The 25646-nt window shown below is 38.1% G+C and overlaps 1 protein-coding gene across 4 annotated transcripts in view; it reads right to left on the minus strand.

The window, feature by feature from the left end:
- Positions 1-123: 123 nt before the first annotated feature.
- NCKAP5 (NCK associated protein 5) overlaps positions 124-25646 on the minus strand; it is a 371875-nt gene continuing 346352 nt past the window's right edge. For all 4 annotated transcript variants that reach the window (XM_027679099.1, XM_027679100.1, XM_027679101.1 and 1 more), the window contains exon 20: positions 124-1742. In XM_027679099.1, coding sequence (XP_027534900.1) covers positions 1461-1742 — 282 coding nt within the window. In that variant the 3' untranslated portion in view covers positions 124-1460. The remainder of the gene's footprint in view (positions 1743-25646) is intronic.

Raw genomic sequence — 25646 nt, forward strand, 5'->3', positions numbered from 1 at the left:
CGGCTCGGCGGGTACCCCCTGTGCCCCCCTGGGCTGGCCACGCTGATTCCCACCCTGAGCCCACCCTCACGTTCAGGGTGTCATACCATCCCCTTCCCAAAACGCCTCTGCAGACACAAGTACGCAAGAAAAGTTTTATTTACAAAAGATGTTTCAATGAAAATTTCTTAGAAGTCGAAAAAGACGATGCAATTTTACGGTGGAAATGACTTAAAATATAACAAATTGCACAAAATATTAACACTGATCAATAATATTTCAAAGATTAACAGGCATGTGCTAAAGAAACTATAGAGTCTAGAAATACCCCAAATATATCTAGTTTACAATTGCTGTACAAAAAGCAGTTATAAATACTTCACGGCTAGAAAAAATACACAGAACCTTTGAAATAGACTTTCCCTTACATATAAACAACCTCTGTAGAAAAAACAAAAACACCCAAAACAGGCCCTGCTCCTAGATATGTTTGAACTAGTACTGGTTAGCACCAACATATTATTGTAGCGTGTCACAAACAGTTGTTGTTTCGTTTTTTAAAAAATAATTTTAGTATTTAGAATTTAATTAAGACCAAACAGAGACTACAAAAGATAACACGGTATGGTACATTCATAATTTGATGGCAAATGAGTACAGAGGAGGTGGAAGTTGAAAAACTATGTTGCAGTCAGAAGCACAGGGCGGTTTATGTAGTTCTCATTCCTACAAGACTCCCGTTTGTGTCAGCAGTGAATTGCTTTGACCCTGATCTTTCAAACAGTTATGTGCATGATTGATGAAGCCAATGCCAGCAGTATCAAGACTTTTAATCTATTCATTTTCTTGCCATGTCAAAAGTCAAAACCCTTTTGAAATAAGACACCTGTTGTGAAGTTGTAATAACTGAAATGCATGCCTCCCTAGATCACCTGCATGGAATTGCACTAAAAGTAAAAAATAAAACATTTTGTAAAACAGAGTCCATGAAAGTTTATTGCAGACAGTCTGGCAGGCTCAGGTTTATGGTAACGCAGTGTTTCTACATACAGTCTTAAGACTAGAACAATTATAAATATTTTTTAAAAAAATCTACTAACTTTTCTTGTTAATATTAACACCAATTTCTTTAAGTTAGTAATATGCCATTACAGGAGCATAGCACCAATGTAATATTTATTGCTGTCGTGTATCCCTACAAATATATTTTCCCAAGGTATTTACAACTGTACAAATATTCACAAAAGTGCAAAATTAAGACTTTATTCTGTGTAAGCGCTCACTGTGTTCAGCGTTGAGTCCCACGCGCCACCACGCTGCCTCCCTGCCTTATTGCTGTGTGGTGGGAAGTCAGAACACCCTGCCATGAGTGCCATGATCCAGAGGGGGAATTTTCAGCAACTGTCTCTTTTTCCCCCCTCACTCCTTGATCACCTTCAGGTCCGTTGTGTGCCACGGTCACAGCCCACTGGGAAGTGTCTCTACACGCCGTTGGAGCCTTGGCTGGCGCAAGAGGAGAAGCTATCATACAGGGAATCACTCAAGGATTCCAAATTGTCCACTTCGTGCTGACCCGAGTTATTTAAGGAAGCTTCTTCTTTCTTCCCATTTTCTTCCCTTTGTCCTTCAACCTTGTTCAGACAGTTCTTCTCTTTTTCTAATAAAAGCACGTTATTGCTGTTAAATTTATTGAGAGACTCCAGGGACATTTTAGATACTCTGTTCTGGGAATCTTCTTTTGTTTCTTCAGTTTGCTTCAATTTCTGTAATAAGTGAGGGAAATATTAGAAACATATTTCTTATAAAAATAAAGTTATCCTATTGTACACCATTAATTACCATCTTTCCAAAGTTCACAGGGTGAAAGGAAATAGACTGTTAGACACTTAAATATCTGTTGTGATTAAATAGAACATTAGAGTCCATTTTAGGATAAATCAGAACTTTAATGATTCTGCTGAGACAAATAGGACTCCATTTACGTAACAGTTAAGTGCTATTAATGTCATAAGTAGCAGACCCTGGCTATGCACGTGTTAAACTTCTCCAGCATCCTCACAGCAATTTACATTTTCTCCTGTACAAATACTTCGGGGGGTATGTTTAAACAGGTATTTGTTTAAGTAGAGTTAAAAGAAAAAAAGTGCAGAGGAGAAAACAACATTTTCCATAAATCAAGGATGCAAATGAAACTTGCTAGGGAATAACCTCACATTTTGCATGTGCAAGGCTATTGATTTTCACAGACCCAAACCCTCTCTAACAGACAAGAAAGCAGCAAGACAGGAAATTATACTGAACTGGGCCGATCCCCACAGACCAGAATCAATCAGATATTGGCCAGGCCTACTTGGTGAAGTGGTGCAATTCTGTGGGAACACCGGACAATGTATTAGCACATTATATTAAAAACGCACAGTAGGATTGTACCAGAGCAATTTTATCCCTTTGTTAGCTACTGGTATTTGCAATCAGAGCCCTGACCAAGGAATCATTAGGGAGCTGTGTAGGGAGCAGCTCAATAGAAATGACCTGCTGTTCGTATACAGGGTGTTTCAAAATCTGAGTAACTGACTCCTCTTACAGATAATATTACCACAGAAATACGGGATAGCATTCAACATTTTACAATCAACATTCGATAACCTCTTGGACAGATATGATTCAAGGATTCTGAGATAAGCCATCAGAGTGCAAAGCCATTCCTCATTTTTGGTAGGGCCATCAGATGTCAAAGACTGAATCAGTAAATTACTGTAAATCCAAGACATTAATATTTTGTTTTAGATAGAAAATGAAATGGCATTTTAAGCACACTGAAAATATAGCTTGGGCAGAAGTATGGATGCTGTGGATCATTACATACACAGTTGTAAAGGATCATTAGAATTTTTTGAAGAATTCAAGTTCCAAGTCAGTCAAATGTTGCGCATGCTGTGTTGTTTCTCCTTGGAAATCTTGGGCAAGAGAAAGACAATTTGTTACATAGTTTGATTGCTTGTTTTTATGGCTAGTTAGCTAAAAATTGAAATGCCAGTCCAATGACTGTTTATGCTCTGATTTTGTCATATTTCATAAGCTGACCATGCGTGGATTAGATTAGTATTTTTAGCAAATGTTTCAAGCAGACTTAAGCAAAGCAACAGGAGATCCTAAAGTCTTAGTAAATGAAAATTTTCTGTTTGGTTCATTAATTAATCTTCAGTCTAAAAGGTTTTAGGGGATGTTATGTTGGATTCTGATTTTAGATGACAGTTCAAACCAAGGTCTTCAATGTCTGGAATTATAATGTTTTCTGAGATAGAGGAATATAACCCTTGGTAATGGGAATGAACACAAATTTAGGACCCTTCAATAGAAATTTTTCAGAATTTCAGCTTAAAATGTTTTTCCCTTTGCCCTCATTTGAAATACTGAAAGAGTTGTTTCACTTCTCTGTAGGCCAGATGAGAAAATTCTCAGCCATGGCATCAATAACACGTTAGCACTTTTTGCTCTTCAGAGTACAAAACCTAAAGTATTTTATTATATGACAGACTAAATGACGTTTCTTTGTCTGTATTTTTCCCACTTCACAGCTTTCCTTTGGATAAATTGGATGTGACCACTTGCAGACTTGGGGCTGCAGGACTCAATACTGTTGTTAATAAGCTCTGTGATAAAACCCCTATTGATTCAAATGGAGCCAATTTTGACTCCTGGGCAGGAGGAGCACAGATTCCTGGAGAATTTGTAGTACAGAGCAGTCTGGGTGAAGCATCACAATAAGAGTAGGATTTTGGCTATCCTACTGAAGGATAGATTTACACCACAGGAAAGACAGGGCTGAATTCATTGGTATATTCTGCATATATGTATCCATAATTTTTTATACCCCACAAGCACAACCTAGACTACAATCCTACTTTAATCACACCCTAGGTTCTCATTTAATATAAAGATAACAGTTTATAAAATATTTTAGAGAAACTGCAGAGAATAAAAGTATTCTCTACAAATTCTAAGCAAAATCATTGTGTCAGATGAAACTGAAGGGAACTGAAGCCCATCAGTGAAACCTACTGGAAAAAGGTATACAGTGTAGTGAACAGTATATCCACGATACATCAAGAATTAAAGTTGTAGCAAAATTTATTACTAAAACAAGAAACAATTCAGAAATAAGTTATGGATATTTTTTGGACATACGGGTGTCCTTTTTAGATGTCTTAGTGCCTTCTTACATCCTTTTGTAAAAAACCCTCAAACATTTCCTTTCTTTAACTCATAGAAGAAAACTCATTCACAGCCTGAGGTCCATGAGCAAAAATAAAGAAAAATTTAAGCAGAGATAATCTAAGAATCTGCATAATTAATAAATCACTTTCTCCCACAATAACACAATTATGTACATTCCTAGAGTTGAAAAGTCACTAGTAATTTCTGTAACCTTGGTATGTCAGAACAAATGTTGAGTTAAAAAATTTTTCTCCAGTTACTATAGATACGATTTGTAAAAAATTACCAAAGTGTTTATTTAGATTCATCCTTAATTACATTTCCTATTTTTCATGGCAGTCACAGAAGTTACTAGATGAATCAAAAGGCAAAACCAAAGCAACTCTTATTAAAATTTTTGGATAAGTTTTGTATATGGTTATGTAGTATCTTTAGTTTTGTTCATATCAATATATTACTGACTTCAGCAGAGTCACAGGTATAAAAAAGAACAAGGGTTAGCCCAGAGATGTTAACATCATGCATTTTAAAGTAATTAGTTCATTAATACATTTGAGAGTTGCACTAATGTGAGTCAGTAGCTGCTTCTGCAGACAGGAGGAACATTAGGCAGCAGATCAGATGTGTTTTATATCCATGAGAAATGGGTGATATTTGGTAATAGTGTAGAGAGCACCTAACCTCTGAGTCATGGTTCCAGTCAAATCTTTCCTATATTAGTAGGGACTTTCTGCTGACTATTCTGCATCTGTTCTTTGAGTAAGGTGACTGCTGCATTTGGTGTGTACACTATATGTTTTCCTAAGTATTAACTTAAGAGAAAAGACAAAAACATGTAGTCAGAGATTTTGGTCTAAGTCAAAAAAAAAAGAAAAAAGAAAAAAAAATCAACCCAAAAACACCTCAGTGCAGACAAGAGTAACAGCACTGGCCCGTCACCCTAAAGCAAATCAATGGATAACTTTTTCTACTTATACTAAGTCTATTTTTTTATAGAAAATCTGCACCTTTATGGCCTTAGGGCATGGGGAGCACTTGTTCTACTCCACAGTGTATGTGGAGAGCTTCCCACAGCTGGAATTCCTTAACTTCTGGGTGTGGTGTGCCTTATACCACCTGAGAGCAGTGACCAGTTGTCAGAAGAGGAGAAACTTCATCTGACATAATACAGACATTCATCACAAGTCACATCACTTTGAAATAAACTCTTGAGTCATGAATCAGAATAATGTTTCCTCGTTGGCAACATCCTAAAGGGAATAACTAAAACCCATTAGTGATGTAATAAAATCTGGCATGTCACTTCAAGCACAGCAAATTAGGAAAACAAAACTAGCCTGCAGTTACACTGATACATTATAAATAGGTGTTTTTTCTACATTAATACATCAAATTAGGTTTTCTGTAAACTTTAAAAATGAGAGGTTACATGTGGGTAGAATGCCTTTCCAGTGCTGTGTGATCAAGGACCAGTCACAGCTGCAGCTGTTCTGAATGGCACAAGGACTCTGCAGGTGTAATAGGAAGGAGCAGGGAAGGACGGGCTGGTTCACAGACACAAAGGATTCCACACTCGTGTGCAGGAAGGAAAGCAATAGCAAGGCCATTTCTTCTATGTGGTAACATGCAGCAGCTCTGACTGTCTTGGGGTCAGGCTACGCTTCTAAGGCACACCAGAGCCCAGAATCAGCAATGAACCATTCTGCAGCATAAATGTATTTTCCAGCTGCCTAAGTTTAGTTAACCAGCACTTTAAAGGGCTCAGAATCAGTTACACAAAAGAACAAAATGAACTTTATCTACGTCTCTCATGCATTGGGCAATTTAGCTTTTAGATTAACAAAAGAGCAAGAAGAGCATTGCTTCAAGTGAAGTATAACTGCAAAACACTATTGGGTAAAAACAATGAAATTGCTATGAGAATTAAATATAGATCAACAAAATCGATACTTAATTGTATAACTCAACGTCTTTCAGTTCTGATCTCTAATAGAAGATACAAAGTATGTTCTCTTTTTTGCTTTTTTAGTTATTACTCATAACTTTATTGTGAAGGAAAGCAATTTTCTGGATTTTTACCTTTTAAAAATTGCTCGTTACTTTGTTTGCATATGCTCACAGTAAACTTGATCCCACTGAGCCACTATTTCTCATTTTAAATTCAGAGTTTTACCAATTGAGATATCCTCTACTCCTATAACTGCTTTGTATTTATGACACAATGGGCCTAAGTGGGATATGCTGTTGCAGCATTACACAAGTTGCTCATACATAACCTGTTTAGTAGGACAATTTTAATATATTCACAGAGCAGTATTCTGATCAGACATACACTGGTCTAATCAGAAGTAACTTCTCACTGAATTCAGTGGCGTTACATGACCATTTGCAGTGAAGGTGTAACGTGAAAAGGATTGGGTTTGAACTGCCAGGGAGTAGCTGTCTGTCATCTAGCCGGGACAGAATGCCATGTAGGCTCCCTTTGAAAATGAACAATCTCTGGATCTCATTTAACATCAGGTGGACAGGTAACACTCTGCAGTGAAAACAGTTGTACAGTCACATCCTAGAAACTACAAAGGTGAAAGCTGTAACTGCATGACCTCTGCTGAGCTAAAAATGTGATGTTTGAACTTCTTTCTCTTTAACACATAACCTTAAATAGTAAGGTAAGCCTTGCTCTCCCTTGTATGTTGTCAGAAGCTTTCATCTATTTTTCGGACTGAAAGTAAAATAATTTCTGAAATAATGAATCATTCTTCTTTTTTTCCATTTGAGCAGAAATTCCATGATTATTTTGCTATGGCAGACAATGACATTCTCAGAGACACGCCATCAGATTTTCATGATAAACAATAAGTGCCAGTTTCTTTTCTGGGAAAAAATGCATTGATAGGAAGCATTTTTAAGTTCATTAGTCTGTTCAGCAGTTGATAGAAAAGCCATATATACATAGCTATGTATCATCTCCTGATGGCATTATGGGTAATATAACAATGAGAACCGTATTTCAGTTCTCCTGTATTTCAGAATTTAACAATCTACAAATACATTTAAGTATCACAAGGACAGCATTTCTGATGATCCTGGATTGCAAATAAATTACCTTAGAGGAAATAAAGCTGATTAGCATGACCATTGTATGATTGATAAGTACAGATCTGGACAAGAACAGCTATTGCTTAATGAACAGGTGACTGAGGAGTTGAGACTTACACTGCCTACAGCTCAAATTCTTGCATGGTTTAGGAGATAAAACATAGTTTAGTGATTGGGCCTTAGTTTTCATAACATGATGAGGTGACTCAGTACCTTCAGCATTCTAAAGCCAAGAATATCATCTTCATAATTTACAAAGTATTTAAATATTTCTTGACGTGATGAGACTGTTTGACCTTATCAGGTTTACACCAATGGTCTTTGAATTTTTGCATAATTTAATAAACCAGGATGTTGAGGTCCCATTTGCCAGATCAGGTAAGTTTATCTTTTTACCTTCTGCTTAATTATGAACTGAATGGCACAAATGTGGTTGTTTTCTCATAGTGCCTCAGAATGGCCACTGGCTGCATCAACTCTGCATGGACAAAGTTTACTTAAAAAGCAGTAAAAACCTATAATTCTAAGTGGCAATACCTTGGGAAACGATCACAATGCTGGTGCTCAGTCAAGTGTGTTGAGGAGATTCATTAAAAAGAAAAGCAATTAAACACCAGTACTTTCTCCAGAAGGCAAAGTAGAGCCTCACTCTATTCACATTGGCAGAATCACCAATTTTGCTTCTCACAGAGGGAATCTACCCACTAAAAGCAGTGCTTAGTGCAATCAGAGGCTCACCACAAGGCATTAAGGAAGAAATATCCATGGTGAGAAATGAAGCTGATACTCAGTTTTTAGAACCTGATGGACTGAAAATGAACAAGACACATATAGGATACACTTCTTAAAAGATCCTTTTAGCTTTACTTGTAGAGGGAGCTAAATAGCAAAATTGTTCTGATTTTCTAGTGATTGAAAAAAATTGCAGTAAAAAAAAAAAGTCATACTGAAAGATGAGATTGGTTACAAAGTTATTGAACTCGACTTAACCATTTGAAGCTCACTACTATTCCCTGACAGAACTACGTGGAAGGTTATGTTGCCAGTGATAACCAAATGGTACTGGAACTATGCAGTCCTAAGTAACTTCACCGTTTCAGTCTTCATCAGATTGTTTCACCTCACAGCATTTAAATATATAGCAGTTTGTCCTACTGAACGACAGTAGTTAACCTTACCTTGAAGAAAGTGTGGCTCATGGTTTCAATAAAGCTCATGTCTTTATATAAAAAAGGGGGCTACAATTTTATCCTGGACTAGAGGTTTTGATGATTTTTTTCTTAATTGGGATACTTACTCAGAACTGAATCAGGAAGGGAATAAAAATATAGTTCAAGAATTTAAAAAAAAAATCTAATAGCAAATGCAGTTTTTAAAGAGACAGATTCTATCCCCCATTTGACTGAAGGAAAAAAAATCCTCTCAAATTCAGTAAATGCAGGATTATATTCATACAATATATAATTTCACTGACATTTTCAGTAATTAGAGTAATTTTTGTGTATTACTGAACTGTTCTCAGACTACTGTTCTTAAGTATTAGCTGTGTTCTTACCTGTCTTCATCTTCCACCCTTGGCTTTTTTTGAACATGACAATTTATTTTGGTAATTACAAAGACTCTTATCCTCTTGCTCTCTAGTGATGCCTCATCTCCTGGCCTGCAATGTCTGCATGTCAGTCACCCAGCATACTGATGGAAAACAGAATTGCACTTCAAGACCGTATTGCGAATGGTAATTGGCAGTAGGTAATGATTTTCCTCACTAGTAATCCTCTCTTTTGTGTATTGGACTAGATTCATAGCATGTGACTATCCAAGGTACATCAGCTGGCCTGAGGGCAAAAAGAACAGAAGCAGCAGATAAAGAACCATGGAATAATAGAATTGTTTAGGTTGGAAAAGACTTTTGAGATCATTGATTCCGACTGTTGAAGTAGCAAGGTTATGTAGCAGGACTAAGAGCAAATCAGCAGTGTGAAGAAACCATGTAGAAATAATTCTCCCAGCTATGAATTCTGGCTTGTTGTATGCACTGAGGGCTAGAGGGGAGTTCAAAGAGCACGAAGCTCTGCTAGAAGACCTGCAGAGGAAGGGAAGGGAACGACCCTTCTTACAAGTTTTAAAGATGATTCATGGAGGTAGTTTAAACAAAGGAGTGAGCTCCACAGCAAATAGGTTTTTTTCATTTTTAGCCTCTGAGGAGGACAGTTGGGAAGAGACAATGTTTCCAGGCCCATCAGTCCACCCCTTCATGACTGCAAGCTCAGCTGCTGTGGAGGGAGCCTCCATGTTTGTGTACATGATGCACACACATCAGAATGAAACCTCTTCTGAGCTCCCACCAGTAATACAGAGGTCATAATTTTAAAATTTGGAAGCAGGGGCTTCTTCATTTTTAAAAAATTCTGAATTAGCATGCTTAAACACCAGCCCAACAACATAGCTTGTTTTAGGAGCCTGAAGTTGTCATTTCCCTTTCCACTACAGATCTTAATCAACTCTCTACCTATCAGAGGTTTTTTATGTCTAATGATTCTAGCCAAAACCCATTGGCCTTTCTTTTCCCTTCTGTGACATCTGGCACTAATGAAACCCACCAGGTGTGCCCTCCTCTGCACCTTCCCTGAGTGAGGGTTAGAGGCTGTTCCTGGGCAATCCTGCCACACGTTGCACTGGTAAGTGCCCCTGGAGGCAGCAGAGGAAGAGGCTGTAGCCCAGGTTACCTTCCCAATAAATCTGTAGCAGCCTGAACTAGGTGCATAATTTTTTTCTGACACTGTGCAATGAGACTAGAAAGGTTTCTTTGCAATCAGAGAAAATTGTGACAGGATAGATGCAAATAATGATGCTGGTTCCATGGCTGCACTTGCCACCTCTCCAGCTGACGTTATGAGCCACACAGTTTTCAGTGCTGATTCAAGCAAAGCATGAATTGCAGAACGGAAACCTATGTTTTAAGTTCATCTGCCATCAAATCCGACATAACAGTACAGTTATTTACATGTACTTTCTAAATTTATGCAAACAATTTATCTCTGCTGTGGGGAAGAATATTTTAGGGACAGCAACACGACACGCACAAAAATCCGAGCGAGAGTTTCAGATATAGGCTGCAGAACCAAATTAAAGTAGAAGGATAAATCCTCTCTTGCAATTTTTAGTTCATTTCAGTACAGCAAGTTGTATCAATAAAAAGCCTATAGTATAAGTCAGCCAGAAAATAAATGCTATGAAGGATGTTCCATTTTATGTCGTTTGAATTTGATTAGTGATTGGTCTTGGCGGTTAAACCACATGGGAACAGTAATCAAGGTTTCTCTACTGCAGTTCTGTAACAACTGGAAAACACTGTTGGCTCATGTCCTATTCCATGATGGGATATTAACCTAAAATCTAATTAATCTATGAATGAATTACATTTCTAGAAACATACTATATTATAATCAATTTTAAGTGAGTTCCCTACAGAAGATAAGATGAAGAAAAAGCTGTAAAATTACCAGAGGCTGATAAATTCTGTTTACTATGACTGATGATTTTTATGGAGGATAATTTTACAATCCATCAAACTTTTGTCAGTTCAAGAATCATGCTGCCAAACGTATGCAGTAAATTAATTTTTAAATTTACATATTTATTAAAAATCTTATTGAAAACAGCAGGAAGTAAGCCTTGTTTGAATAATAAAATAACTTGTTATTCTACTGGAAAGAAAACAAAAAACCTCTAACCTTCTATTAAGATGATTTTATAGCAAGGCAATAATTATAAACAACTACATGAATTAGTTAACCAAACACTGTATTAAATAGCCAAGCCAAAATTAATCAATAATTTAAAAAAACAACCCCAAAACTGTTGGAAGATAATCAGGAAAAAAATGCAATTTAAAAGCTAAGAAATTCATGGCTGGGTTTCAGATGTGCTTGAGGACATGTTTGCTAACTCAGGCCTGTTGGCAGGAGCTCCTGGATTCCTGGTGAAAGCGTGGGGAGTTGCAGGTGTCTGCCTGCATGGCTCCCCCACTCAAAGTGCTGAAGAGGATTGGGCTGTTATAGCAATGCTCTCGTGCACGTGGCCACAGGAACGTGCCCACTCTGATGTGCTGCTGGCTCAGAAATTCAGTCTGTGACCCAAGCTTGTGCCTATTCTCACAGAACTTAAGTCCACTGTAAAGAAAGCGTTACAGCTGCACCCTGGGCACCTCCTGCTAAAACCTGAACCACAAGTATAGAAACAGCTGCTGAACAAGGGGATAAACAGAGCCAACAAAGGAGCAGAGACCACGGCACATGCTAGCATGTGGCATAACCCATGAGGAGAGCAAGAACAACTTCCCCACCATCTATACAAGGAAGGACAAAGTGGGTCAAAATGGTGGAACTGGGAAGTGTGGTGGTATGATCTGAGGCAAGCAAGGCACCTCAGAATCCAGCTGAGCAGAGTTCTTGGCTGTGTCCACTTGCCTTACAAAGATCACTTTTGATGTATTACTCCACTGCTGTCATTCCTGTGCTGTCCACGTCCCACAGACATGCTCCTGGTATCAAAAAACCACCACAGACAGGTCTCATATCCTCTTTGTTCCCTTCCCTGGTCTCACCTCCACAATTGCTGCAGTTTTCTGCAACACTTTCTCTCTGCAGTTTTCTCCCAGCCACTGGGGCCACTCTTAAAATACTCACTTTGTGTGTACGAAATGCATAAACCATCATGCCTGCATCCATGAGAAATGAGATACCTTGATAGCTATGTTTCATCCCTCAGACCTCTCACATGTCTCATAAGTGAGCAGGGGGGAGGAACAGCCCTTCTCATTTGATTTATGGATTATGGAGTACCGGGTCTATGTTCAAATCCTGCAGTGTGCCTGGTACCTGAAAGAATCCATGTTGTTTGGGGTGTCCAGCATGGTGACCAGGAGAAAGCACCATGCCTGTGCTCATGGAGACAACACCGAGAACAGTAACAGGCCAACATTAAATTTAATAATTTAGCCAGTGGACTAAAATATATCTTGATTGAAAAAATATAGGTTGTAACTAATCTGATGTTTACCAGACAAGTCAAGGATAAAGTCCTTCGCTGTGACTCAGTAGCCATGTGGGTTAATCCAAAAAGAAATGAGAGAGAGAGGGGTACATGCAGGGGTATGTCCTAAATGCTGATGGAAGATCATAGTCCTTTTCTTAGCTCTAACAAATGCTCAAAAAGAAATACTGTTTGTTTATTATAAAGAGAATTAAGAACTAGAATTACTAGAAATAAGAATTTGGAATTTAATAGAGTAATGCTGGGCACCAAGATGACCACTGCTGGAGATGCAGATGGAGGTTCCTACAGCCAGGAGATTTATGTGTTCAACTTGCCTCCTCACCAAATTAAAGCAGTGATATCCATTTTGATTAATACACATATCATCTGGCTGTGATCAGAGGGAAATTTTAGTCAATTTATGGATTTAGACGTGTTTGCTTCATCTTTTAGACAAAAGTACATCTGTTTCTGGTCATGAGAACCTCTATCCTACTTTGTGGCTCAGCCAGGCATACAAAATGTCTCCCACTGGGATCTGGCAGGAGGCATCAGCGGTTGCAAACTCTCTTTGAGGGGCACAGCCTTGAAACAGAAAAAGAGTTGAGGGCAAGTGTGTTGCCCTTTGTCTTTCCACCTTTGCCTTCCCTGGATATTAGCAAGGTTCAAATTAAGCAGATAACAAACAGGATCTAAAAGGCTGATAACCCTTTGTGCTGAGCCCACCCAGGCTGCAAAAGGCCCTTCCTAGAATGTGAGGTGTTATTTTGGGAAGGTTTTGGAGGCTTTTTCAGAGAAAGGAAGCACCATGAAAATTGGGAACCCTGGTTCTGTGGGGTCTGACCCCCCTTGTCTGGCTGTGAGAAAAGCCTTCGTTAGGAATAATCAAAGAAGGAATTTGGTGTGATGAACTAGCACAGGGTCCCATTCCCACAGTGGGCTTCCTGCAGTGACAGAATAATGTAGTATCTTTTGTACTGATTTTTGCTACAATTTTGTATAAAACCAGAAATGTGCATGTGAAGTGACAGCCACATGGATGGATTTGTTGGACAAATGCTTTAGAAGATTTATTGACCTTAGCAATACAGGAGTGTTACTGCAGTATTAATGCTGCAAACTAGTGAGGTATTGGTGATTTAGAACATGTTCCTATGCCTTAACTACAGATTATGATATTGTTAATATATTAGGCCACTAGGAGGACTAAAATACAACTGGAATTCATGCAGACACACTGTACAGCTAATAGGTACTTACTTTTTGAATGCCCAAAGACGACACAAACAGAAAATCTGGATAAAAATACCAAATAAAGCAGTTTCCAGGCCCTACTAGTAAAAAAGTACTTTGAAAAATGTTGTTGAAAATTAACAGATGTTTAATATTTATTGCAATACAAAAAAAATTAATTGAAGTGTTGATTTCTTTGATATCCTAGATATTCAGGATTCAAATACTTGTAAAAACGCAATAGAAATTTCTACCATGTGCAGACATTGTTAGGATCCTTGTATGGTCAGCAGAACTGCTGAAGGCAGTAGAGTTCTGGTCATGCAAAACTCTTTGCAGGATCAGGGTGTGAATTTGCTTCTGACATTTTGAAAATTCCTCATCAGAAGAGCAATGTGTTTATGGTCAGCCCTTGTAATGCAAGATCCCATCTTGAGTAAGAATGCTTGATGAGAATATTAAGTGATAATGATTATTTGCTTAGTACAGCTATGGGGTTTTCAAACCTCTCAAAGCAGTCTGCTAACAGTACTAGATTAAATTCCAAATGCAGCTGGAAGGTATTATTTATATTGTTTATTTAAAAATGGGGAATTTAATAGGAAGAGAGGTTTAGAATTTGGACATTCAACCCTATCTTCACAGTCCTGTACTCTTGTCTGCTAAGCTTTTTGTCACTATTTGAATACTTTTTTTTTATTTGCAGTCAAAAAAATTCTCAGTGGAAAGACAGAGGCTTGTATTGTTCTTACTAGGGAGCATCTGAAATGCTCTTCAACATACAGGACCTGGCATTTTATCCAGTCAATGTGGTAGCCAATCAAATGTTTTGCACTGACTTTAGTAGACTTTGGATCAGACTCTTGATGCAATAGAGAGATAAATTATTTAACTTACTGAGTTCCCCTAGAAACAAAATATTGAGCTGCAAACAAAGCTAACAAACACCAAATGGGATGCCATCTGCTGCAATGAACAGAACATGACCAGTTCCCCCCATGCTTGAGATTTCTCCAAAATACCATTTGAAATACGTTTATCAAACTCCCAACTGTCTCACAAAATTGGCTTAGCACAGGTTAGCAAATGCTAATACCACCAGCAACAGCAAGGCAGGCCATGTTATATCAGATGGAGTTGACGATGATTTCATTTCTACTGCCCTGCCCTGCATAAAAGCTCAGGGGTTTTGTGCTATCCAGAGCCTATGGAGATGTTTCCATTCATGCCCTGTGTCCTTGAGTCTATGGATACTGAGTGGTTTCTGCCCCTGAGTAAATATGAATGGTAACTATTTACATAATGATTAATTCATAGTTCTGAATTCTTCTATCCTTTGGCATCCAGTACCCATGCCTCATAACTTACTCGAGAAACAGGTTATGAAGACAAAAGTTCCATCTCGCACAGATGTCTCCCCCAGGAATAGCATGAGATATCTTAAATCCCAAGTCCAGAGCATTCCCTACTTTGGATCGAAGTTTTTGGCTGTGGAGGAGAGAGTGTGGGTTCCCAAACACTTTCACAGGAACAGAAGGACGTCGCTGAGCTAAATGCAGTGCATGTGACGCTAGTGGGTGACATCAACGTTAGCCCCCTTTCCACTTGGAAAACACACTAATCGAACAAACAAGTAGTTTTTATGTAATGTCACGAAGAAACCCAGCAGTATTTGCCTTGTAGAACAAGACAAGAAGATAAATGTCTCCATATCTAAATTTCCTACATAGCCAGTCACTCCATGTTCTAGGATCACCACTACAAGTGATGAAACTTGATGAGCAAACAGAACCCCCAAAGACTATTCAGTCTATAGTAGTCCACCAGGAAGGCTACAGCTCTCACATTACACAGCTTCCAGATGATGACTGCTGTCCTTGTCTTGCCCTGCTGCCTCTGTTTTCATCACTGTGCTACTACTGATGTCATAATACAGATTCCAGGTTTTACAATGGATTTTATTTATAGAAATGTTGTATTATAAATCTTGAACTCTCTGTGCCCTGGCTTGTTATAGTGGTTCTAAGAAACATTAAAAGATAGGATGATGATATTCCTATAACAGTAATAATAAAAATATTCTGTAAAATGATACAGATGAAAGTTTTAGCATTTTCCAGTCGCTTATACACTAATGTTATGGAAAATGCAATAAAGAAATGGGTTAAAAAATATGAAGAATGTCATTATTTTATGTTCTTAATGAGAACATAGTAGGACCAGAGTACAAATACACAGTATTTGCCCTTCCTTTTAACTCAGGGAAAATGTCTGCTGATGTTCCATGTCATTGCCCACAGAGCCAATATACAGAAGCAGGATACTACAGACCAAAATTCTGCCAGTTAGAGGGAGAATATCTAAAACAATTTTCAAGCACCTATGTAAACTCCATGATTTTTACAGGATCCAAATATGTAAATCTGTCAGAGACATCAGAAAAAGCTACAGATTTCTAGCACCTTTGAAAACTGGACAGCTGAAGTGTCTAAATAAGAATTTAGGCACAGCCATTAGGAAATGAAGTGTGAAAAAAATGGCCTATATTTTTACTGATTAGGGGTCACAAACAAGACTCTCCAGTTAGTCCATGCAGGGCAAAATAATTCTTGCAGGAGTGATCAAGAAGCATGTGCTGGCTGCTTTGCTACTTCTGCTCCTCAATTTCAGGCATTGTCTGAAAAGCTCTTCCATTTGAAATCTGTTTTTCATCTTAGTACACGTGTTACCAACAGGTTTCCCAATCTGGTAACTTTTCTGTGGATACAATCTCTTGGTGAAGTTTAGACATTTTTCTTTGCTATAAGAAATATCATAGACTATTACTGCACAGTTAACATTTTAATTTTATAATGCACAGAAACATACCATATTCATATTTAATTTCTTCATTTCCACCCACTTCTTCTTTACTCTTCATCCACCCAAACCCATGAGGTCTTATTTTATAGTTTGCTTTACAGAGCATTCAATAACCCATAGTATATGTGCATATGTAATAGGGATGTCAGAAAAATAATTTAAAAATGTTTGAGTGGCAATTATTCAGATAATTCTTCAAATAATCACTTGGGGTTTGATTTGCTGAGAATAACACTGGAGTAGCTAAGGGAAGTTCTTAAGGCTACAGCTTTTTATAGTATGCAAAATTTTTAGTGACCTCTATTAATGATCAGGCAGAGAATGGAGAAGTTTAGAGAAGGTGACTAATGGGAGCAGAGCCATCAGGATGTGTCTCAGTCATTGATGGATTGATGGGCAGTTCAGGCTGGGAGGACTCTGACATGTGCTATGGAAACTGATATCACTCTTCTTAGCCCTTGTGAAAGATAATTAGACATTTAAATTACATATAAACTTCCCAAAGACACTTCCCTGTGTCACTTATTGCTAATAAGTCTGCTAAATACCATGTTTATTTCTCTTATCAAATACAAATATTACTTTCCATTAAATTAAAATGGATGCTGAACAAGCCTGGAATTCATATACAGGGGCCTAAAAATACACTAAGAAATAAAATATTTCACTTTGGGACTTCCTATAAAGTAGAATGTTTGAATTTGCAAAATATATTTATCAATATTTTTCTTAAGGATTTAGACAATTTGTGTGTCATACTGCATAAAGTCTAATATAAATTCTCATTTAAATAACAGATTAATCACTTTTGGGAAATGAAAGTGGCTAGTAGAACAAGCTAAACACCAAAACATTATTTCAATATGGTTTTTGCTAATATTTGACATAAAATTTGCCTTCTTTTCAAAGACCATGTTGATTAGGTTATTATTTTCATGTGCATAGGAAAATAAAAAGCATCCTCTTACAAAAAGAGATAATTTGCTAATATATTCTCTGTATATTGCTACAATTCCTGCTACTGTCAGCTGTGTAACTTACTCCTCATGTATTTTGCTTAGTGTGGAACTCTCACACTAAAAGAGCAGTCATTTCCTACCCTTCCCTGCATGATGTTTGAGTGCTTTATGCAAAACATATCTGTGTTATAGATGGGGAAGGCAAGTTTCAGCTGGAAAAACAATTCACAAAAATATTACAGCATTATTCATCTCATTTAACTCTGCTAATCAGATGCTCCTCTTGGAGTCAAAATATTTTCCAGCTTCAGAAAACAAACAGCTCACTGAATACATCTCTGCCCTACTGCTCTTTTCTTGATTGAGTCAATCCAATGTTTATTGTATCCAATCTATTTTTTAGCCTTTTCTTTTATTACTAATACATTTTCTACCATTACAACAATTACACTATCTCACAAGCTTACTAATATTTATCATTTGTTTCTTTTTTTTTTTATTTTTAATGTGCCCTGAATTCCATTTTGGCCTACAGTATTATTATAATATTCCAATTCAACACTGAGAGAAATGAAACCTGCAACTTCATTTCCAAAGACAGAGGACTGAAGAGCGTCTGGTTACAAATGGCAGAAACACGAGTGCACTTTGGGCTATGCTGCAAATCACATCAGCTCCATCTGTCAAACCTCTGAAAAACAGCCTGGAACATTTTCCACTCAGGGAAATCACTAGCAAATGATACTTTTATTTCATATGTACTTTTGGTTCTTATTAGACTAAAAGATCTACCTACTTACACCTACGAGCCCCTGGGCCTATTAAATCTGTATGTAATCTCCAGTTATATAGGCAAATAGACATTAAATTGGGATGTGTCTGTGAGGCACAGTGATGTGGAAACAGCATAAACAAGCTGAGTGGGCTGGGACCCAATACAGTGGGGTCTTATCAACACTCTGCTTATTTCAGCTCCTCAGCACTGCTGAGAAATGACCTGGAGTAACCAGGCCATCAGGAGCTGTGCTAACATTGTGCCCAAGCAGGCTCACTGTAAATTAGCTCTGTACAGCTCTGTGTTGCTCTGGGCACTTGTACAGGAGCAGTTCTGGACTGTCCCTCCAGGGACTCCAGCAAATGAACTGCAGGGCTTTTTGCGACATCTGGGCCGCTGTGTAATGTGGTTATGCAGCTCCTACATGCTGTAAAGACAAGGTTCTCTCTGAAATTTGAAATTACTTGCTGAGATGGTGGGATATGGGGTTTCTGCTTCACTGAGCAAGTTTTCCCACTCAGAAAGGGCAAAGTTCTTCCCTCCTTACAGTGCCAAAGGGGTTATACTCAGTGAGCACAACGCTCCAGCTGTGGCCACAGGACATCTGGGTGTGTTGCCCTGAATCAGACAAGCCCAAACATCTGCATCTGGCACTCAAGAAACCACACAGGCACAGTTCACTCAGCGCCGTGAGTTATTGGGGCGTTTCGTGCTCAGTGACCCTGTGCCACAGGCACTAGAACTGCACCTTCATGCCAGCGATGCTTTAAGCCCTCATCTTTCCAGTCACAGCTGCAGCTTTTCACTTCCTCCTCTCCTTCTCTCACACATCCAAACCATTCTCCTGCTAGCCTTGCACACCATGTGTTTTAAAATGCCACACAGCCTGCTGTACTATGCCAAAGACTTTCTGTCCTTCACTGACATCCAGATACTCTTTTAAAACTATGTGCTAAAAGATACTTGAGTTAAAATGTCGCCACCTACCCGTCCCCATAAATACACTAACCAAACATAAAATAGAGCTTTTATGCCAGCTGGAGGGCCAGTCAGAATGGGATTTGATGGCACAGTACTAAAACTACTGAGGTCATTAGTGCTAGAAGCAGAACTGTATCAGCAGATAACAGCTTCCAGTTCTTTTTAGGGTATGTTTTTCCTAAAAATGTCCCTTGCATACCATTAAAAAAGTTATTTTCTCTGGTGGACGCTGAGTTCCAAATGTTGTTTTGTCTTGCCAAAGTCTTTTAAAAACTTAAAAAAGTTATGGAGAATGTTATCATCCTCCTTGCTGAGCCATTCTCTATTGCATAAATTTTTACAAAAACTTTCAGCAGCATAAGAAACTCTCAGTGTTTCACCTAGAAGGTGCAGGGAGTGGAATGAGTCTCTGTATAACTGCAGCTTTTTATTGTTGCCAAGCTAGTTCCTCAGGCTGGCTGTAAGAATGTTCTTCCACACCACACCACATTTCTCTTAAGTGAGACATGTCAAGTGAGACTTTGGTCCCAGAAGACTGCCTAGCTAGTCTTCAAATTGCTTGTTTTGCTGTCTCTTCACTTTACTTTTTGAAGGCAAGTTTGATGGCAAGGTATTAGAAACAATGAGACCTCATAATGAATATAAGGCTTGGAAGCAGATCTTGGAATGTGAACTTGCCCAATGGAGGGGAAAAAAACATGCAGATATGTGTGATTTGTTGATGTCTGCAGATGTCCTATCTTATTTCTAATTTCACTTTTCCCTACATGAGTTGAATCAGACTTGAGGCTAGAAAAAATATTTTTAATTCTGTATTATTCCCATGGGTGGTATGGTCAAATCTGTTTTCTTTTCAGACCATGCTCCTGTGGTTTTTGTCACTTATGTTGTCAAATACTCCAATATAATTCCCCTGAAAAAAGATCTTACATCAAGTGGGGTAATTACTCAGACAGTCCTTTCTTTGATGGAACAAGTATTGCATCACTTATCTGAGAATCAAAACCCTTTGATTAAATAGAAAGGAAGTCTTACAATCCCAACCTGTCAGTGAGTAAATTCTATTGAGGCAGTTTTGACAAATAGAAACATGTGTAGCTCACAGGCCACATTCAGGGGTCAACAGGGGCTAATATAAAACATAAATACAGTAAAAGTCATTTTCACTTTTTGTGATGGGGAAGATGAAAGAGTATCTAATTCTGACTGAATTAGAATGTTTCTGGGCTAATGTTTCTAAACACCACCAAATGTTTACAAAAATAGATCACATCCCTAAATATATGCAATGATTTGATATACTAATGCCTTGCTTGAAAGAAAAACAATAATCTTAAAACACAAAAGGCGAGTGAATGAGACTGCAGACTTATTCCCCATTTACAAATTGCAGTGGCAGTTTCTTCCTTAACATCTTAGGTTCATCAGGACTAGGAAAGCAAATAAAACTGATTACCTCCTCACCTCCTCCTCCTCCTCCTCTCTCTTAAGCCTGGCAAGAAAAATAGCAAAGAGGAGGTGAGATTTCTGTGCTTGATATGCAGTAAACTGTGTACAATTTCCATGTACAATTAGTACACAGAAACCTACTATCAACTAATTCCTGGATTTGATCCAGCCCATTAGATGCTTTCTCTTATTGACAAGGGACCTCTTCTACCTTCCATTACTTTCTAGTATAATAATTTGTAATAGTTGCTTCAAACCCTGTATTTGCAGTAACACATGCATTTTACAAAACAAGCTAAGACCGAGGTCATCAGGAACATTTGCTGTTCTTTTCTGGTTGTAACATCAGATAGTTATTGCTGTCACCAATTTACAGTGAAACAGATCCTGAGACCAATCAACTAGCCAAATATCACCCAGTGCTGCCACAACTGCAGGTACTCCTGTTATTTTGAAAGTAAAAAGCAGGCAATTATTTAGTGCTCACCTGAGTGTGCACTGATGCAGCTTCACTCTCTAAAATACAAATGGTAGCTACAATAGCTGGCTTTTACTAGTTCCCCACAAAGGAAAGTTTGGGGCAATGTTCATATTTGTAACCATGGGTTGAAAGTTTGGTACTCAGTATAAGGCAGCTGTGGTCAGGGCAGGGAAGCAAGTGGTTCCACAGGTCAATACCTCCTTTCCACTTTGAAGTCTTAGGATGCAGCTCTTCCCAACTGTTAATTGGACCGAAATCATTATCTTAGGCTTTTTCACATGTGATAAGCAGAATCCCTCCCTAAGCACATCTGATAATGTGAAAAAAATTAGTTCTCTGTGAAAGCAGAGTGCACATGGTCTCCCTAGAACTACTTCAGACACTTAAATATGGAAAGTCTCTTATAAAAGGGACTTGATGCTTCTCTCTTTCAAAGAGAATAAGGCACCTTCAGAGAGTGACTCAGAGAACCCAAATCAGGCACATAATGCTGACACTTTCTCCAAGAGCTGCCTAAACAGGTGAACAGTACAAAGTACCCAGTGTGCTGCTGCCCACCCATACCCTGGCTCGACTTTCTGATCTCTGCAGGAGATGAGATGCAAGCAGCAGCAGCTCATGCCTTTCTTTATTTTGCCGTCACTCTTGTTTAGTGCAGCCTGCAGAGGTGTCTGGGCTGCTCTAACTGTTGCCATAATTCAGGAAGTCTGGAACACCCTCTACAGTATCAATTTAACGCTCGGAGATCCTTGAGGATGGCAAGTGTTGTGCAGTTATCAAAATTTCTTAGTCTTTTTTTCTAGTCCTTTCGTGGATATTCTCCTCGAGAATATAGGAGGCTTTAATAGGAGGCTTGTGAGCACAATAAGTCAATCATACAGCATTAACTCCCAATCAGCTTACTCAGCTGTAAAAAACCTTGAGTTTATCTGGGAATGCTGCCAGGTCAGTCCTATTTGTAAGTGCAGCCTAAACAGCAGCAACTTCTCTAATTTTTCCTTTCTCTGTATATGCCAGCGCTCTCTAATATCTACTTGAATTTCAAGACACGGTGATTTGAGCATTTGATCTCATTCATGAATCATCTGTACAACACATATGAACTCACATTCTTCACATTGCAATTCACAACTTCACATTGCACACAGAAACCTCTTCTGTTAAATGAGCCCCCCAGTCAAAGTGCTGATGCAATTAACAAGGTAACTCTGCCAGAAATGTCAGATTTCTCATGTATCTCTTCACAACTGAGGGAAAACAAGAGGAATCAGAAACTTCTGATGGGTACCAACCCCTTCCATAAGGGATCTTTTATTCAAAGTGCTCAAGTCATGTCTTGAAAAACAAGAAAGCCTTGATGGTGACTCAAATTGAGTAATACATAGGGACAGAAGAGGGCTGTATTACAGAATAGAAGTATGTGATGGTTGGCTAAGGACAGGGAAGTAAACATATTTTTCATAATGCTTTGGGACCATTAGGATGACTAAGAAATAAAATCTTTGACCAACCCAGTTACTCCTCCAAGGAAACAAAGACAAGAAAAAGTCTTGTGTTGCTTTTTATTTGATCATAAAATGGGCCTAGGGGAGGGAAATTTATCTTGTTTTCTGAATTCTGATAAGATAAAAAACCAACTAGCTTTTAAAGTCTAAATAGTAAAGTAAATGATGAAATGTGAAATAGTTTTTTCATTGTAAAAATGTGGTAGCAATCATGATGTGGATAAAGTGCTCAAGAAGTTACTGCTGCAAGGAAGAACAGCTGTTTAATGCAGGGCTCACTGAAGTTTCACTGACAAAGTGTCTCCCATGGGCTGAGTGCAGTGGACTTTGGATCAGGTGCTGCATATTGCTTATTAAATCAGAGATGTTACTGTTCAAATAAAATTAAGTCATTTGATACATATAAAAATTAATGTTTCTTGTTTTGAAAATCCTACGTGAGGAAAATAATCATAGCTCTTAATTTAGGCGCCAGTTTTAAATCTATGAGTCAATGCATCTTATTTCTTTCTTTGAAATTGCGAATTGTTTTTCTTGTCCAAAATTCTGCAAGAGTACAAAAGGACGACATTATTTCAGAATATGTTTCCTGGGTCAAAATAAAAGTAACATAAAATTGGTCCTAGTGTCAAGAGAATTTGACCAGGATGCTGTTTAAGGCCTGGAAGGTAAGAAACTGTAACAATAAATATTTCTCCTGTCAACGTGAAAAAGCCATTTTTGATTCCTCAAACTCTCCCTTCAGTGTGCCTTTATCATACTAATTGCCCATTGGTTGTTTCTCTTCTGAAACTCCTGTGCAGTACTTTTTTGCTGATAAAACTTGTGTATAAACTTTGGAGGTAAGGCTGGTGAATATATTGGTTGAGAAGGAGACAAATCAAATGACAAGTCTGGGTTAACAGAGCTTCCTGCCAGACTGTCTCATTAGAGCCCCCAGTACTGTCCTAGTGCTGTACAGCCCAATTTAATTGGGCTGAGGGACTGACACAGCACACTTGCTCTTCTGACAAGCAGTGTAAACTCATTCTGCCCACCATGACACTTTTTTGACACACATCTTTTGCTTTTTTTGTTAAAGGCTTCACAAATACCACTTGGAAATTAATTTCAAAGCACATTGCATTTCATTTTTCAAAATGGCAAATATTCTACATGAAAGCTGCATTATTCTGCCCTCAAAATTTATAGGTTTGTTGTTTGGTTTTTTTTTTAAGATTCGTTGGCCATAAGTGCCTCTGTTTCTGGTGCTCCCCTTTTTTTTGTGGGTGTTGTTCCAGATCATGCAGTTCTAATTTAATCAGACTGTGGATTTTCCTAGGTTGGACAACCTACAACTCAAAAAAATTTGCTGTGCTGGTTCAAACAAGGAGTTCAGGACAACCTGCTTTTCATGGTTACTGCCTCTCATTTGTCATTCTGAAAAGTTTAATACTAATAGGCAAATCTCTAGTGCTTTACTGAGCTTTCACTGTTCACCGAGAGGCAACCCTGTGTTGAGAGCTGTTTCTGATCCTCAAAAAGTAAACTCCAGAGCTCCCAAACTTAGTGTATGAAAAATGCTAGTGCTGAGTTACACCTGTTGCCTTTTAGTTTAATGATGGAGTTTTGCAAGGATCCCAAGGCCAGTTCAATGGGCTTTGTTTAGGCTTTTAGGCTGATTGGGCACAATGCAGAGATGTCGTATACAAGGACTGCATGAAAAGAATTAATTAAAAGTAGATACAACTTGGAGCCACTTTTCTACAGTGGAAACAAATCTAATTGCTCTGTTAATAGCACAAGACCTTGGCCTTCAGAAGGCAGAACTGATTTTTATGTAATTTTATATATATACATATACATACATATATAATTCATCTCATGGGCATAATTAGGCTATGAATTTCTGGATGTTCAAGATGAGGAACTAAGTGGATGCTCAATTTATTTTCCTTCATGCATTCTTTTAAACACCTTTCTGCTGCCTTTTTCTTTCTTTCTTCCCAACTATGAAGCCAGATTATTTAAAATTGTTCTTTCTAACATGACCCAAATATATTAAAATTGAATCATATTCTAGGTACTAATGAAATTTGGTTGATTGGGAAATAAGGCACATACATTTCAGGATTTTCCTTTTGAAGTTTGTGAGTCAATTTAATATTCAATTAAGCAGAACTTTCATGCCAACAGAGCTGGAATAAGCAGGGGTACAGACATATTCTTTCTGCATATTTGGCCCAGATTCCTGAAAGCTGTAAGACTCTAACTTTGGTTAGAGTTAAGCACCTCAAAGTTACAAGGCACAGTCATTTTCTGAAACTGAAAACTGGGGTGTGGGAAGAGATAAAAACTCTTTCTCATTTATGCACTACACCAGGGTGTTACAAACCAGCAGCTGATTCATTATTTTCTGCTACCACCTTTGTTTATACTATAACATACCCAAAATGTGCTGAGTGCTCCACATAGAAACAAAAGACCTTCTGTCTAAAAAGAAGAGCTGGGGAAAGAGACTGAACACGGAGGTGAAATGATTACAGTGGATTATGATTAGGTGCCTCTATTTTAAAAAAAATTGGCTTGTTAGATCAAAGGAGAGAGGGTGAGAGGGTGAGAGGATGAGAGGAGAAGGTATGAGAAAAGAGGAGGAAAAGAACAGGTTCAGAAGTTGCTTTTCAGGCTGGCTGAGACTGTGTGATGTCAGATTCAATACTTTTAGAGACAGAAAAGCAAGTGGATTCACACGAAGTAAGAGAAGAAAAAATTTGTTTCAGTTTAGCATCCAGATCCACCAATCAGATTAGTAATGATCTTCATCACAACGATGTTTAAAACTCTCAAATCAAGAATTGCAAAGCTAACACCAAAAGTTATTTCAAATGAGATGAGAAGATAGTTGACTTCCGTAGCATAATTTCATTTGAATTTTCAGGAATATATCTTCAGAAGTTTAAGTCATTTACTACATGTTGTGCTATACAAACTATCTAATTACATGTGAAGGAGCAGCCTTAAAAGATAAATCTTGTGTTTTCTTGCTAGCTTTAAATTTCAGTTCCTTACTAATGATGAAGTGCTAGACT

The sequence above is a fragment of the Neopelma chrysocephalum genome, unplaced genomic scaffold (genome assembly GCF_003984885.1).
Source record: "Neopelma chrysocephalum unplaced genomic scaffold, ASM398488v2 Primary Assembly neopelma1_44, whole genome shotgun sequence".
NCBI lineage: Eukaryota > Metazoa > Chordata > Aves > Passeriformes > Pipridae > Neopelma > Neopelma chrysocephalum.